At 56.1% G+C, this 13,884-nt stretch overlaps 6 protein-coding genes across 6 annotated transcripts; 2 read left to right on the top strand and 4 right to left on the bottom strand.

The window, feature by feature from the left end:
• Nucleotides 1-43: 43 nt before the first annotated feature.
• IWZ02DRAFT_12388 (NADP-dependent oxidoreductase domain-containing protein) lies at nt 44-1,422 on the bottom strand. Its single transcript, XM_066761509.1, has 2 exons — nt 758-1,422; nt 44-706 (listed from the first exon to the last, which is right to left on the bottom strand). The coding sequence occupies exons 1-2, from the start codon at nt 1,283-1,285 to the stop codon at nt 164-166; spliced, it is 1,071 nt and encodes a 356-aa protein (XP_066627001.1). The 5' UTR covers nt 1,286-1,422; the 3' UTR covers nt 44-163.
• Nucleotide 1,423: 1 nt separating this feature from the next.
• Nucleotides 1,424-3,483, bottom strand: IWZ02DRAFT_12354 (uncharacterized protein). Its single transcript, XM_066761499.1, has 2 exons — nt 2,750-3,483; nt 1,424-2,556 (listed from the first exon to the last, which is right to left on the bottom strand). Exons 1-2 carry the CDS (start codon nt 3,105-3,107, stop codon nt 1,754-1,756), a joined length of 1,161 nt encoding a protein of 386 aa, XP_066627000.1. The 5' UTR covers nt 3,108-3,483; the 3' UTR covers nt 1,424-1,753.
• On the bottom strand, nt 3,484-4,928 carry IWZ02DRAFT_12353 (uncharacterized protein). Its single transcript, XM_066761498.1, has 4 exons — nt 4,485-4,928; nt 4,360-4,432; nt 4,059-4,170; nt 3,484-4,006 (listed from the first exon to the last, which is right to left on the bottom strand). Exons 1-4 carry the CDS (start codon nt 4,520-4,522, stop codon nt 3,861-3,863), a joined length of 369 nt encoding a protein of 122 aa, XP_066626999.1. The 5' UTR covers nt 4,523-4,928; the 3' UTR covers nt 3,484-3,860.
• Nucleotides 4,929-5,255: 327 nt separating this feature from the next.
• Nucleotides 5,256-9,340, top strand: IWZ02DRAFT_12381 (uncharacterized protein). The gene is made up of 3 exons (XM_066761508.1): nt 5,256-6,075; nt 6,127-8,754; nt 8,814-9,340. The coding sequence occupies exons 1-3, from the start codon at nt 5,526-5,528 to the stop codon at nt 8,942-8,944; spliced, it is 3,309 nt and encodes a 1,102-aa protein (XP_066626998.1). The 5' UTR covers nt 5,256-5,525; the 3' UTR covers nt 8,945-9,340.
• A 76-nt stretch (nt 9,341-9,416) lies between these two features.
• On the top strand, nt 9,417-12,078 carry IWZ02DRAFT_439066 (Aldehyde/histidinol dehydrogenase). Its single transcript, XM_066766755.1, has 5 exons — nt 9,417-9,938; nt 10,035-10,213; nt 10,320-10,559; nt 10,619-10,625; nt 10,674-12,078. The coding sequence occupies exons 1-5, from the start codon at nt 9,717-9,719 to the stop codon at nt 11,856-11,858; spliced, it is 1,833 nt and encodes a 610-aa protein (XP_066626997.1). The 5' UTR covers nt 9,417-9,716; the 3' UTR covers nt 11,859-12,078.
• Nucleotides 12,009-13,728, bottom strand: IWZ02DRAFT_12252 (short chain dehydrogenase). The gene is made up of 4 exons (XM_066761482.1): nt 13,420-13,728; nt 12,570-13,109; nt 12,312-12,495; nt 12,009-12,222 (listed from the first exon to the last, which is right to left on the bottom strand). The coding sequence occupies exons 1-4, from the start codon at nt 13,482-13,484 to the stop codon at nt 12,160-12,162; spliced, it is 852 nt and encodes a 283-aa protein (XP_066626996.1). The 5' UTR covers nt 13,485-13,728; the 3' UTR covers nt 12,009-12,159.
• Nucleotides 13,729-13,884: the final 156 nt, after the last annotated feature.

Genomic DNA, 13,884 nt, shown 5'->3' with positions numbered 1-13,884 from the left:
CGCGTGGCCTTCCAAAGATGGACCGCATCAGCTGACTGATGAAAGGCAGTGTGGGACGGCAACTTGTAAAAGCTGACAATGCCCTGAATCCCTGTGGTTGCAAACCCCTACAACTCCGAAAAACACTCGTCTTGATTCGTCAAACAGCTCCGAGTCGAATCCGCTACGCATCGTCGAGACCTTCAAACAGCTTTACGCCCCAGTTCTTGCTCGGGTTGTTGAACCGCGTCATATACATGCTGGAGATGTCATCATCAATCTTGCGCATGTCCTTGTCGAGCAGACGGCACCGTCCAGCGTCGAGATTGTCCCGAATCCACTGCTCGTGACGGCTCTTCGAAATGACGCTGGTACCTCGCGTATTTGCCCAGGCGATTGCCACTTGCGCCGGCGTACAATGACGCAACTCGCCTATGCGAACAATGTCCGGATTCTCCATCAGCGGCGGTGTAGGCCTCCGGGAGCGTCCGTGATACACCGGATTTGTGTTCGCAAACGGCGAGTATGCCGTTACATGCATGTTGTGCGTCTTGTGGTAGATGATCCATTCGGGCTGCTGCAAGTAGGGGTGTATCTCCATCTGATGGACAGCGGGCTTGATGGTGGCCGCCTTGAAGAGTTTGCGAAGCTGCTTGGGGGAAAAGTTGGAAACGCCAATGTGTTTGACTTTGCCCTGTTCAACGAGCTTCTCCATCGACTTCCACGTCTGATCGACCTGTTAGCGCAATGACGATCACAGCAGGTTCAGCTCGCGTACTTCAACGAAATCGAATGCTCCGCGGTCATTCACCGGCCAATGCAGCAAGTACAGGTCCACATAGTCCAAATCGAGATCATCCAGCGTACTCTCCAACGCCTTCGCTACGGTATCGTCGTCGCCATGGCGGTCGTTCCACAACTTGCTCGTCACCCAAAGGTGTTCTCGGTTAATGCGAGCCCTCTTGAGGCCTTCGGCGATGCCTCGACCGACCGCTCTTTCGTTGCCATAGATCGGCGCACAGTCGATGTGGCGGTATCCAGCGTGGATAGCAAAAGCAACGGCTTCGCTTGCATTCAGGAGGCTCGGGTCGTCGGACTCCTCATCCAGATTCCACGTCCCAAAGCCGATGTAAGGAGGCTCAGGGGCAGGCCTTGATTTGAGTGGTTTTTGCTTCGCGCCGACGGGTTGTTCGCTTGCAACGACGATTCCGGAAGACGCCAAAAGAAGCGTGCTCAAGCCCTTGAACAGCAGAATCGTAGCCGCCACGGCGAGGATGACAGTACGGTAAGAGGAAAAGCGAGGCATTGCGGTGAAGATTCCATGCTGAGCTGAGTGGGAGCTTGCAACTCGACCAGAGAGCTAAATGCCGATGGGCTGCAACAGATGTCATGGAAAGAGCAGGGATTCCCATCGTTCAACGAGTGTCTGAGGTGGGGGAGGAGGCTAGCCACTTCATGTTGGAAGCCAAGCTCAAACACCTAGCGGACAATCGTTCCCCCGCCGCTGTAGCCCAAACGCTTCAATCCCACCTACCTTTAACCGCTGATGGCATTCGTGCTTATTCTACGCTAGACATCATCTGTCGACATGCGTTTTGGTCATGGGCATGGATGCGATAGTTCATGACAAACGACACCACAGCAAAACGACACCCAGGCCATCCCTCGCAAACTTGAGACGGACTGAAAAACAGACTTTCGCATAGATTCACCGTACCCGAAATCGAAACCGCCATTCCACGCGAGACCGAATTTCGCATAGCCTGTAGCCACTTCAGACCTCACATGTGCCCTCGCCCATGCTCTTTAGCGCGCCCCAAACGAAGAAGCCGCCCAAAACGGCGGCATACAAGCCCGTTGCCACCAATACCTCGCCACGCCTCGCATTGGTCAAAGCACCCACGCTTATGGCGAACAGAGCTGTCAAAGACAAAACTCCCTCCGCTCCGCGCGCTTGCGAAGTAGAAAGAGAATGAGCATGCGACATGTAAAATCCAGTTGCGGAGCCGATGACGAGGAACACGAGTGTCGATGCCAGAGCGGTCGGCCAAGAAGACGTACGGTCAGCGCCGAACGCTCCATGACCATTTGATCTTGAGCCGGGAGCGGAGGCGGAACCATTCGTGTACAATGCAGCTGTCCGCAAGGTGAGAGGGGCAAGTGACCATGAGTTGCGCGTCCCGGTTTTGTCCGCAGGGTTGACGGGTGAGTCGACTGGAGTTGATGGAGGCAGCCCGGTCAGGGCAAAAGGAAGAGATTTACGTCGATTGGGCCAGTTGTCTTTTAAGAAGCGCGGTACAGGCACGATGGCTTTGTCAGATACGTCCGAGGCGGTTCTGGTGGAATTGCCTGACGGTCGCAGCGCAATGAGATCGGCTTCGTTGTCGTACTTATAGCGTGCAGAGCCATCGAGCAGCGGTCGAGCGAGTACGTGAGTGCCATTCGTCGTCCCATTTGTGGGCCCATCCGTTGCACTTATGACCGTCTCACCCGAGAACCAGCGGCGGAGAGATGAGAGTGCCGAAGGGGTGGGTGTCGGGAGTGCTGCGACAAGAGACTGGTTGTAAAGAGCTTGCTCTGATCTGTATTAGCACCAAAGTTCTAGCCTCGTGGTGGACGTCAAGAGCCATAGCAGTTCCATGGATGCCATTGTTGTGCCAAAGTCGCGTTCCCCAGTTTTCGCTGCGGCGTTGAATGACGGGCCATAGATACAGCCGTAGCGACAACCGGTCTCCGGGGCCACAGAACAAACAATTTGAAATCCACTCACGGTATTTTCCAATCCACAGCTCCAGCTCACCAAGTATCTCCTTTTTTCGCATCTCCACACCACCACCCTCCCCCTTGCCACTTCCACTCACCCGTCCGTCCCAAGCCCACCCTTCGCGCGTCATGCGATCCAGCTTGTCCAATTCTTCCTCGAGTTCAAAACCCCATTTCTCCAGTATGAGAAGGTTTCGCGCGCTTAAGCGGTCAAATTTGCGAAAAATGAATGCATCGGATGCTCCGGAGACATCATTTGCTCTGTTGGGGGAGCTTCGGTGACTCGAAGCTGCAATGTGCGCGGCGAGAGATGGATAGCCGTCGCGAAGGCGTGCGAGCGACGAAGCCTCCTCGACCGAAGACATTGACCGTGTGGTGTTTTACTCCTGAAAATTACAAGGCGGCGAAAGTCCGCGGCTTCGCGAAACGCAATGCGCTGTTCCGATGTTTTTAGGAGAGCTGAGGTCATGGTGAGGGGTCGGCAGCTCGTATATAAGGACGGATCATGGGCGTCAGCGTCGAGGCTGGTGGCAATTGGTCACGAGCTCCAGCAGTCGCGGGCTTGGCCTGCAAAATAGGTGCAGAGCTGGCTGGTTGATAAGCTGGATTGTGGTGGTGGTACCAAAAGATGACCTGCGGGTGCCGGCATGGCGTTGTGTGACCCGCGAGCAGGAAACCGGATCTGGCTGGAAGGGGAAATTGGAACTTGATCGCAACGTGCTGGGCGCTGCCTTCTGATCAGTCAGGCAGTTAGGAGTGCTTGAAGCATTCGTCAACCCCTTAATCAGACTTCCTACGCTGATCGTGTGTTCAGGCTCCTTCAGCACGCGACGTATTACCCGTTGACTCCAGTGCGAACCTCTGGAGGGGTTTCCACGAGACAAGACGGCTCCGAAGGTGGGACGCGTTTGATGCAGGTACGCCGTCTGAATCTGATGGTACTTGAGAAGAAAGACCGGGGTTACGCGGTTGACATTTGAATGATTCGAAGATGTACACCAATACTGTTCGCGCCATACTCCAAGAAGAAATGAACAAAGCGAGCGCGATTGTATTGATGAAGTCACGGCGTAATGCAAGAAGGAAGACTTTCGCAGAGCGTTGGTGCAAATTCAATTTCATGATTTGGGGCCCTCGCCGGTAGACTCCTGCATTTCGCGCCGACGCTGCTCGACCTCAGCAGCCAAGCTCTTCTTGTCGTCGAGAATCTTCTGGCGTTGCTCCTGAACGCGTTGGGCGTTGATTTCGGAGGCTGCTTCCCAGACTGCAGAGCCTACGTTAGTGAATTTCGGAACCGCAAATGTGATTGGACCTACTGGGCTTGTCGGATTTGGACCAGTCCTTCAACTTGTTGACAAAGTTGTCGAACTCTTGCTCTCTCATTTCGCGCTTTTCGAGAGACCGCTTCTGCAGCTCGGGGTTATATCTCTGTGGCGAAAGTCAGACTGGTCCTCTCAAGGCGAGCTTTGGCAATGAAAACAAGTTCTTAAGATGATAGAGCCAAGGACTCAGAGGGCGAAAAGATCAAGGTCGACAGAAGACATGATCAACGGAAGTGGACAAGAAGGGGGAAAAAAAAAAAGAAAGAAAAGAAAAGAAAAAACCAAACATACGTACCTTGAAAAGCTCATCCTCGGAAGGCATCACCCAGTACGTCAAGGCCGGACCGCCGACACACAGGCCGACGCCTCTGGTGAATCGAAGTTAATATGGTTGAGAAGTCACGGGATCGCTGGACATACGCAGCAAGCATCTTAATCCAAGTGGCGGCGCGGGTCATGGCGGGCAAGGCAGCGGGGTGGTTGAGGAGAATCGCAGGTGATCAAGGAGGCTGGGCGGATACGAGCACAATGAAGAGCCCGAAGAGCGGAAGTTGGCAAGGCCGATTGGAGCGGATGGAGCGGTTGCAGACGTGGTTGTATTGACGATGGCGGGCTGGGTTGGGTTGGACGAAATTGTCTATGATGCGCTGCGCGCGCTGCTCGGTGTCAGTGTGGCGGCGAAGGTGTGGCTGGAGCGCTATGGCTGGAGCGGGGAGGAACTCGAGCTTGACCCAAGCATAGGTATTTGGGTGGCGCAGCGCGAGACGACGATGAGACAGGCACCGGAGCGTGGCAGGACCGGACGAGGCCGAGTCAGTCTAAAAAAAATCAAAAACAACCTGAACTCTACCTTTCGTGTCCAGTTCCTGGGACCCGTCACTCTTTTGGCGCCCGTGCAACGCCATCCATCTCTCTCCTAGCGCCCTTTGGTGCTCCTGATTGGATCAGCCCTCTCGCTCCTACCAACCACTAAACTGCTGCACCGTTGGCCGCCCGCACGACTGACCACACCTTCCGAGCGCCCTCTCTTGCTCTTTGCGACTCTGTTCCCCTTCGACAACAAGACTCTCTCTCCATCGCACCCTCGCACCGGCGGACCCGCCCGTCGTCTTGCGATATCGACTTTACCCAGCTCACCCCCGCCCCAGCTTCGCACCCTGACTAGCCACCACGAGCTTTCCAAGCCTCCGACCGCCCAACCCTGGCAATCTCCCTTTCGCGATCAAGACGCAACTGCGACAATCGACAGGTCGCTTCACCCAGCTTATCCTGCACCCCGTCATGAGCTTCCTATAGCCGCACGTTATTGCAACAACGCACCTTCGCTCCTTACTACGCCTGTTGTTTACCTTGTCGCTTCGACGGGTCCATTGGGCGCACCAAGCCCACACGCTCCCTACTCCAAAACACACCCTGTGCCTTGGTCGCGGCGCTGCGCCAGGCCCCCCCTCTCGTTGACGGATGGCATACGACGCCCACGCCAACTACGAACTGCCGCCCAGGCACTACTATGCTCAAGGCCCACCCCAGAACCAAGCCTACTACGGCAGCTCTTACCATGACGACTACGCCCAGGACCAGGGCGGATACGCTTACGACGATGGAAACGCTTACCAGGACGGCTACGGCTACCCTGACGACCAGCACAATGGCTATAGCGGAGGAGGATATGGTCACCAACAAGGACCACGGCCACCTGGAGGTTATGGCATGATGAATGGGGGACCACCTCCACCGCACAACGCACCAATGCCTCGAGGCCCTCCTCCTCAAGGGGGAAGAATGCCCCCTCGCGGTCCTCCGCCAGGCCCAGGGCTAGGACCTAGCCCTCGCGGTTATGGATCACCTCAAGGTGCTGGTGCAAGACCACCCATGAGAGGCGATGGACGTGGAAGACCTCCACCGCAGAACTTTGGGCCAGCTGGCGATCCCATGGGACGTGGAAGACCACCTCCTCAAGGAATGCCGCCAAATGCGCCGATTCCAAACGGTGCACCACGACCGAAACTAGGTGAGTCTGCTCGATAAATGCCATGGGACGAAACTCTGACTTTCAGCAAAGGCCGGCCCGCATCACCGCAAGCGATGCCTTTCGACAGCCCTTTTCCTGTTTTCCCGACCAAGACTCCACCCAGGACCAGGAACAAACCAATTGAGGAGGGTATGGCGAACATGAGCATGAACGGGAGGCCCGGAGATGACCCTTCGAGGCAGGGTCCTCGCAAGATGAGCAAGTCGAGTGAGAGTGGCCGACCACCGCTCAACGACCAACATCGAACTCCGCCATACCAGCAGACCCCACGTAGCAGAGCTGGAGGACCAGGAAGCGGCGCTCCTCAGCAAAATGGATTTGACCGACCTTCTCCACCAATCAGAGCTCACACAGCAGGCCCGGTGGACAATCATATTGGCGGATTCCGAATGCCTGCTTTTGGCTCTCCGGAAACACCTCCTCAAGTTCAACGGTCGGCGACAATGCCGCAGAATTACCAACAGGTACTGGACTTCGACCACGAGGATACATGGAACGAGCCCGTCCCTCCAGTTCCATCCGTGCCACAGTTGAATGCTGCAGCTGATGCATCGATTCCTCGCCCAAGGACGGCGGGAGACCGCCGACAGCAGCCTCAGATTGGGCATGTTGGTGCAATGGCATACAAGACGCCATATCAACCTCCAAAATACCAACATGGTCAACAACCCTCAGAGGGCGGGTACGGAGCTCACAGTTATGCGGACAGAGAGGCTGCAATCGAGGCAGAAATGCCGGATTTTGATAGCTTGCCTCAAGAACCGTTGCATCGGCGTGGCCAATCCTTCGAAAGGCATCTTGGAGACTCGGGTTCCAACACTCCAGTCAACCAATCGCAACCTCCTCCAGAATTTCCGATGGCTAATGGAAACATGGGACAACAAATATATCGGAGCAAATCCCAACCTGACTTCAACCGTGGCCGATACCCAAATGGGTACTTTGCGGAGCCGTCTGACGAGGTTCCGGCAATGCCTCAGCTACCTCGCAGTAACACTGTCCAGGAGTATGGCCAAGGTGCTTTTTTTCAGAGTCCTCCGCCACCTCGGCCTAACACTGCCAATGGAAGAGGTCCGTTTCCACCGGGTCCTCAGCCTGGTCCTCAAGGCTCAGGATATCGAGGACCGCCTCCTGCAGGACCGCTTCCTCGCCTGCCACCAAATGCCCGCCCCGCGAACCGCTTCTACGGCCAGCCTGCCCCTGGGCCAATGGGACGACCTTCTCTTGAACAGCAACAGTACAACTCTGACCCAGGTCCACATGGGATGCGCCAGGGCCCGCCACAAGGACCGCTACCTGATCATCGGGCCCGAGGTCCGCTGAGGGCGCAAAACAATGTTATGAGCCCTGGTGGTGCTGGCAATCCCATGAGCCCAGGAAGTGGTAGCAACATCATGAGTCCCTCTGAAGAAAGGAAGTCGCAGAATGAAGATGCTCTTCCTCATCATCCTACTCCAGCTGCCCATGCTGATTCCCTCCCGCATCATCCAGCACCTGTAAGACCCGGCCACATGGGTCAGAAGCCCGCACCGGTTCGTAACTACAGTGGCAACGGACCGCAAGCGGTGCCCACCATTGCTCAGCCTCAACCTTCCAAGAAACCTGGCCGACGCTACTCTGATCCTCTTACCCTTGAAAGTCTTGCCCGACTCCGCCAGGACGTGCAGAACCATCCTCGCAACGATGCTCTTCACCTCAAGTACGCCAAGAAACTGGTTGATGCCGCGTCGATTCTGGCAAACGAGGGTGGCCGCGCTGATCCGAAGACTACGGCGAAGAACCGCGAGCGCTACATTCAAGAAGCCTACAAATCCGTCAAAAAGCTTGTGCAACGTGAATATCCCGAAGCCATGTTCTACCTTGCCGACTGCTATGGACAAGGATCGCTCGGGCTCAATGTGGATGAGAAGGAAGCCTTTAGCCTTTACATGCAAGCCGCGAAGCATGGTCACGCGCCTTCCGCATATCGAACAGCCGTGTGCTGTGAAATCGGTGCCGAAGAAGGCGGCGGAACCCGCAAAGATCCCATGAAAGCCATGCAGTGGTACAAGCGTGCAGCAGCTCTCGGCGACGTTGCTGCCATGTACAAGCTCGGCATGGTGCTCCTCAAGGGTCTCATGGGCCAGCAAAAGAACATCTCGGAAGCGATAACGTGGCTGAAGCGTGCTGCCGACCGGGCAGACGAGGAAAACCCCCACGCCCTACACGAATTGGCCTTGCTGTACTGCAACAAAGCGGCAGCTAACGCCCAACACGTTCCGGATCATCTCATTGGCAATGATGACGCGCAGGCTTATTCGCTGTTTAAGCGCGCTGCAGACATGGGCTACAAATTCAGTCAATTCCGCCTCGGCGAGGCATATGAATATGGATTGCTGGGTTGTCCCATTGACCAACGTAACAGCATTGCATGGTACACTCGCGCAGCAGCGCAAGGGGAACACCAAGCAGAGTTGGCGCTGTCCGGGTGGTACTTGACGGGTAGCCAAGGTATCTTGGAGCAGAGCGACACCGAGGCATATTTGTGGGCACGCAAAGCGGCGTGTGCGGACCCACCACTGCCTAAGGCTATGTTTGCTATGGGCTATTTTACTGAAGTCGGCATCGGATGTCCGAGAAGTTTGGATGAGGCGAAGAGGTGGTACGGCAGAGCGGCTTGTGAGTGACCAAATTCCACCTTCGAGTGTTTGGATGTTGCGCTGACGTTTTTTAAACAGCCCACAAATTTCCCAAGGCCCAAGAGCGCCTTGAGGAGCTTAAGCGTGGAGGTGTGCGCGCACAGAGGAGCCGTGAACGTCTATCTCGCAGCAACCACAAGCAGCACGAGGAAAACTGCATCGTCATGTAGTTGACAAGATGGAGAAAAAGCTCTTCACTTGTGAGGCAGTTGTAAATAAGTGCATGGAGGCATCAGCATGTTTAATAGTATGTTTGTTTGAATGTGCATCCCAACACGGCTTTCTCCTTCTCTCACGAAAGCTGCTGTAGCTCAGCAAGGCGAATGGGTAACTGGTAGGATCCTTGGAGTTCTTTGTCGAAAAGTTGGACTGATTTTGGACGGTTGATTTGGACTGATTGACATTGAGCGTTATGATCCTGTCTGAGCGAATCACGGCGTGCCGGAAAGTCACGACACAGTCGTAATGTTCTGGAACGACCAGAGGAAGGTCATGAATCTTGCCTCATTGGCTGTGGCTATGTAATAGTCTTTTCAATCAAATTTACATTTCACGACACCTTGAACGTTCCAGGTGAGTTTAATGCGTGTAGCCACATCTAATTACTGTAGAACAATGAGGAAGATCGAAGGTCAATCTTCAAAGGCCTTCGCGTCGTCATCTTTCCCCCAACTGTTCCCATGTCATCCGAGCCTCACGCGCTCTTCTCGCTTCCTTCTCGTTGCCGTCTTCACCCCTGTCCGTCGGACCCTGAGAGCGGCGCCACACACACCTCCGCTCCGACCTCGCGCTTCCGCCCGAATGTTGCGCACCACAACACCGATCCTCCCTCGCCAGTGACGAAGAACACTCACGTCAGAGGAGCAGCGCGCCAATTCCTCGCTCCATCTGGTAGCAACCCGACGTCTGGTGTCTCCCGCCATCGACGCCATTGCTACCGCCATGCTTGCTCGTCTCGGCGTTGAAGACGTCGCGGAGCTCCGCCAGGCGCTGCTGCATACCCCAGCAGGCCACGCGCTGATCGCAGGCGCGATCGTGATGGCGCTGTTCCTCGCTGCATGGTACCTGGACGACCCAGAGGAAGCTGTGAGGTACAAAGTACGGGTGCCGGAGCAATGCGCACCGGGGTGGAAGAGTGAGGTGGTGCGGGAGCCAGGGCTCAGGGTATGCTTATGTCCACTGCGCTTATTTCGAAGACTTGGCTGGTGTTGCTTGTTTGGACGCGGGGTTTCGGCATTCGCTGACAGTTCTGGTGCGCAGGTCAAGGACTCGAATAAGATTCAATGCTACTGTCCCGCGACGGGCGAGCTGCTCGACACGATCGAACCGGCGACGGAACGCGACATTGACAATGCGGTTGAGCGGGCCAAAGCGGCACAGGAGAAGTGGCGGCAGACGAGCTTCACAGAGCGGAGGAAGGTGCTGAAATCGTTGTTGAGGTGCGTGTACCTTGTGAGGAAAATGCTGTTGCGTCAGTGGGATATTTTGTGCGGTTAGCAGCAAGGCGGGGACAAAATGTTGACCAGAAGCCTTGTCTTATTGCAGATTCATCCTGGAAAACCAAAAGACTATTTCGACGGCAGCCTGCCTAGACAGTGGAAAGACACGGCTGGATTCGAGCTTTGGCGAGATTCTGGTGACGGCGGAGAAGACAAAGTGGACGATAGACCACGGGGAAAAGGCATTGAAGCCCGAGAGCAGGCCGACCAATTTCCTGATGATGTACAAGAAGAACGAGGTCCGATGGGAGCCTTTGGGTGTGGTGGCTGCTGCTGTTAGCTGGAAGTAAGCTTGCATCTATCTATCCCCCTGAGCACGGCGATATACTGACATTCTTCCTATAGCTATCCTGTGAGTGTTGAGCAATATTCTCAGCATCCATTCTAACCTCATGTCTAGTTCCATAACCTTCTAGGCCCCATTATATCTGCGCTCTTCTCTGGTAATGCTGTCATTGTCAAGGTCTCCGAACAGACAGCCTGGTCCTCCAGGTACTTCACCTCAATTGTTCATGGCGCCCTCTACGCCTGCGGTCATGGCTATTGTGAAGATCTCGTCCAGTCCCTTGCTTGCTGGCCTGAGGTGGCACCACACCTCACGTCGCATCCAGGCATCTCGCATCTCACTTTCATTGGCTCGCGGCCTGTTGCTCACAGAGTATGTGAGTCGGCCGCCAAAGCGCTGATACCTGTTTGCGTTGAGTTGGGAGGAAAGGATGCAGCCATCGTGCTCGACGACGTGCGCAACCTTGAGAAAGTGGGGCACATCCTGCTGCGCGGTGTCTTCCAAGCCGCTGGCCAGAACTGCATTGGCATTGAGCGTGTCATTGCAACGCCCAAAGCCTACGACTGGCTGGTCAAGTTCCTCACTCCGATAGTCAACTCGTTGCGCAGCGGCTCAGCTCTCTCGCTCGAGGCCAAGGGCGCTACCAAAGAAGCCATCGACGTCGGCGCATCCATCTCCCCTGCCGGCTTTGACCACCTTGAATCCCTAGTCCGCGATGCCGTGGCCCAGGGCGCACAGCTTCTCGCCGGCGGCACGCGCTACGCCCACCCCGAACACCCGTCGGGACACTATTTCGCGCCGACGCTGCTCGCCAACGTGACGGCTTCCATGGCCATCGCACAAACCGAGTGCTTCGCGCCCATCTTCCTCCTCATGCGCGCCGAGTCGGTCGCGCACGCCGTGACGCTCGCCAACAGCACCGAGTACGGACTGGGCGCGTCCGTCTTCGGCTCGTCGCGCCGCGACCTCGACTACGTCGTCGACCGCGTGCAGAGCGGCATGGTCTCGGTCAACGACTTCGCCGTCTACTACGCCGTGCAGCTGCCGTTTGGCGGCGTCAAGGGCAGCGGCTATGGCCGTTTTGCCGGCGAGGAGGGCCTGCGCGGTCTCTGCAATACCAAGGCTGTTTGCCGCGATCGCTTCCCCGGCGTCATGGAGACGGGGATTCCGCCTGATCTGAGGGTTCCGGTGCCTAATGCTCAGAGGGCGTGGGACGTGGCTAGTGGAGTTGTTGAGTTGGGTTATGGTGAGTCGATTGCTAGGAAGGCTGCTGGGTTGAGGAAGATTGTGGGGCTTTGAGGATTGTCCCGGGAGGGGAATGGCGTTGTGGTTGCCCAATTTTAGTATTTCGTAGGGTCCTGAGTGAGGGGAGGGGCATGCGTCATGATAAACATATATGAAAAGATCCAAGCGGGCATGGCGACTGCTCGCTAGGCCAATCTCAACCATCAACAGGCGGCAGTATCAGAGCTCAAAGCATCTGAAGAAAACACGATTGTCAAAAAGTTTTTCCACATCACTGACATTTCAAGTCATTGCTAGTGCATCTATCGTGAAACCCAGCCAGCAAACCTCACACTCGTTCCCATTTCTCCATACCTTACCTGCCAGAGGCAAGGTTCTGGGGAGCCTCGGTGGGCGGGCCCTCGGGGGTAACATAGGCCTGCAGAAAAGAAAACACGCAGATCAGCAGTTGTTCATCGAGGAGAACTCCTGGGTCTTTTGGGGGAAGATTTCAAGAATTGGGCTCACCTTGGTCATGCCGCCGTCAACGACAAAGTCGGTGCCGTTGACGAAGCTGGACTCGTCGGACGCCAGGAACACGACGGCCCGGGCCTGCTCGATGGCCTCGCCGAAGCGGCCGCTCGGGAAGTGGACGGTGCGGCGCAGGCGCTTGGGTTGGTCGTCGCCGAGCCAGTCTTGGAGGAGAGGGGTGCTACGAGGATGGCGGTCAGCCCAGAGGGCTCTTTCAAATGGAAAAGGGGGGAGGGGAGGGCTTAGAAAGCATACTTCAGGGGCGCAGGGCAGAGGGCGTTGAAGCGGAAGCCCTCGCGGGCGTGGACGACGGCGAGCTCGCGCGTCATGGCGAGGACGGCGCCCTTGGAAGCCGTGTAGGCGAGCTGGGGGGTAGCAGAGCCGACGAGGGCAACGACTGACGCCGTGTTGATGATGGAGCCGCGCTTCTTGCCGTGCTTGCGCAGCGACAGGACGGCGTGCTTGGAGCCGAACCACACGCCCTTGACGTTGATGTTCTGCGTCAGGTCCCAGATCTTCTCGGGCGTGTCGACGGCGTCGGCGTCGTCGGCGTGCATGATGCCCGCGTTGTTGAAGATGACGTCCACGCCGCCCCAGGCGTCGGCTGCGTCGACCAAGGCCTTGACGCTGTCTTCCTTGGACACGTCCGTCACCTTGGTCTCGATGACGGCAGACGACGGCACCAGCTCGCGTGCCTTGGCCAGCGCCTTCTCGAGCGCTGGCCCGCTGATGTCGGCCATGATGACTTTGGCGCCTTCGCGCGCAAAGAGGATGGTCGTCTCGAGACCGATGCCACTGGGAATTGTTAGTCATTGGCTCCTGTCTGGAGGAGTGGCTGGGCCGCGTCTCCGTCTGATAATCTCTAATTTGAAAAGATGGGAAAATTTACAATTCCCCATGGGAACATAAACCCGCTCATTCTTTCCCCCCTTCTCACTCAAGTGGCATGCCAGGTGATGACGTGATCAAAATGTGACATGTTCGATTTTGACCTCTAGCTTAATCTCCCCAGCTATTTGCATCCCGTAAAAAGCGAGAAGAAATAAAGAAAGTGGGAATGAACGGGAATTGTGCAAAATAGTGTTCTCTCAAGAGGTCAACTTACCCAGCGGCACCGGTGACAATGGCGTTCTTGCCAGCAAGACGGCCACGGGGAGCTTCGGCAGACATGATGAAAGCTTTGTTGAAAGGCGGACGGAGAAGCTAAACAATGAGATGGATGAGCGTTTTGAGATGGAGAGGAGAAACAGAAGAAGCCGGAGAAGGAAGAGTCAATTGAAAGCTGGCGATCTTGATATGTGTCTGGTCGGGCCGGAGTTTTGGAGCCGCTTTGGTCTAAGCGTCAGAGCGGCAGGCGGTGCAATGACACATTGAAACGTGGTTATGGAAACTGCACGCTTGGAACAGGAAATACGTAGGAGTGGTCACACACGTATGGGAGCAATTGGCCAATCCAGAAGGTCCAGGTGATGGTTCGAGGTGGACAGATGGATGTCGTGGAGACGTCAAGGAAGCGGAAGCTCAAAGCTTGGGCTCCCTGGCTTCCGGATCCCGAGTCGGTAGGTGTCGG

This window comes from Phyllosticta citriasiana (genome assembly GCF_038021145.1).
Source record: "Phyllosticta citriasiana strain CBS 120426 chromosome Unknown IWZ02scaffold_1, whole genome shotgun sequence".
Lineage (NCBI taxonomy): Eukaryota > Fungi > Ascomycota > Dothideomycetes > Botryosphaeriales > Phyllostictaceae > Phyllosticta > Phyllosticta citriasiana.
The sequence above is the reverse complement of the archived record's forward strand: the minus strand, read 5'-3'. Positions and strand labels throughout refer to the sequence as shown.

Excerpts from the sequence above, each read along its gene's own strand:
- IWZ02DRAFT_12388 (XM_066761509.1), bottom strand. The coding sequence starts at position 1,285 with ATGCCTCGCTTTTCCTCTTACCGTACTGTCATCCTCGCCGTGGCGGCT. Across the intron at positions 707-757 it reads GAGCATTCGATTTCGTTGAA|ACGTGGAAGTCGATGGAGAA; the intron begins GTACGCGAGCTG and ends CAGGTCGATCAG.
- IWZ02DRAFT_12354 (XM_066761499.1), bottom strand. The coding sequence starts at position 3,107 with ATGTCTTCGGTCGAGGAGGCTTCGTCGCTCGCACGCCTTCGCGACGGC. Across the intron at positions 2,557-2,749 it reads GCTGTGGATTGGAAAATACC|AGCAAGCTCTTTACAACCAG; the intron begins GTGAGTGGATTT and ends AATACAGATCAG.
- IWZ02DRAFT_12353 (XM_066761498.1), bottom strand. The coding sequence starts at position 4,522 with ATGACCCGCGCCGCCACTTGGATTAAGATGCTTGCTGC. Across the intron at positions 4,171-4,359 it reads CCGAGGATGAGCTTTTCAAG|AGATATAACCCCGAGCTGCA; the intron begins GTACGTATGTTT and ends CTTTCGCCACAG. Across the intron at positions 4,007-4,058 it reads GTCCAAATCCGACAAGCCCA|TCTGGGAAGCAGCCTCCGAA; the intron begins GTAGGTCCAATC and ends TAGGCTCTGCAG.
- IWZ02DRAFT_12381 (XM_066761508.1), top strand. The coding sequence starts at position 5,526 with ATGGCATACGACGCCCACGCCAACTACGAACTGCCGCCCAGGCACTAC. Across the intron at positions 6,076-6,126 it reads TGCACCACGACCGAAACTAG|GCCGGCCCGCATCACCGCAA; the intron begins GTGAGTCTGCTC and ends CTTTCAGCAAAG. Across the intron at positions 8,755-8,813 it reads GTGGTACGGCAGAGCGGCTT|CCCACAAATTTCCCAAGGCC; the intron begins GTGAGTGACCAA and ends TTTTTTAAACAG.
- IWZ02DRAFT_439066 (XM_066766755.1), top strand. The coding sequence starts at position 9,717 with ATGCTTGCTCGTCTCGGCGTTGAAGACGTCGCGGAGCTCCGCCAGGCG. Across the intron at positions 9,939-10,034 it reads TGCGGGAGCCAGGGCTCAGG|GTCAAGGACTCGAATAAGAT; the intron begins GTATGCTTATGT and ends TCTGGTGCGCAG. Across the intron at positions 10,214-10,319 it reads GTGCTGAAATCGTTGTTGAG|ATTCATCCTGGAAAACCAAA; the intron begins GTGCGTGTACCT and ends GTCTTATTGCAG.
- IWZ02DRAFT_12252 (XM_066761482.1), bottom strand. The coding sequence starts at position 13,484 with ATGTCTGCCGAAGCTCCCCGTGGCCGTCTTGCTGGCAAGAACGCCATT. Across the intron at positions 12,496-12,569 it reads CTCTGCCCTGCGCCCCTGAA|CACCCCTCTCCTCCAAGACT; the intron begins GTATGCTTTCTA and ends CCATCCTCGTAG. Across the intron at positions 12,223-12,311 it reads TTGACGGCGGCATGACCAAG|GCCTATGTTACCCCCGAGGG; the intron begins GTGAGCCCAATT and ends TCTTTTCTGCAG.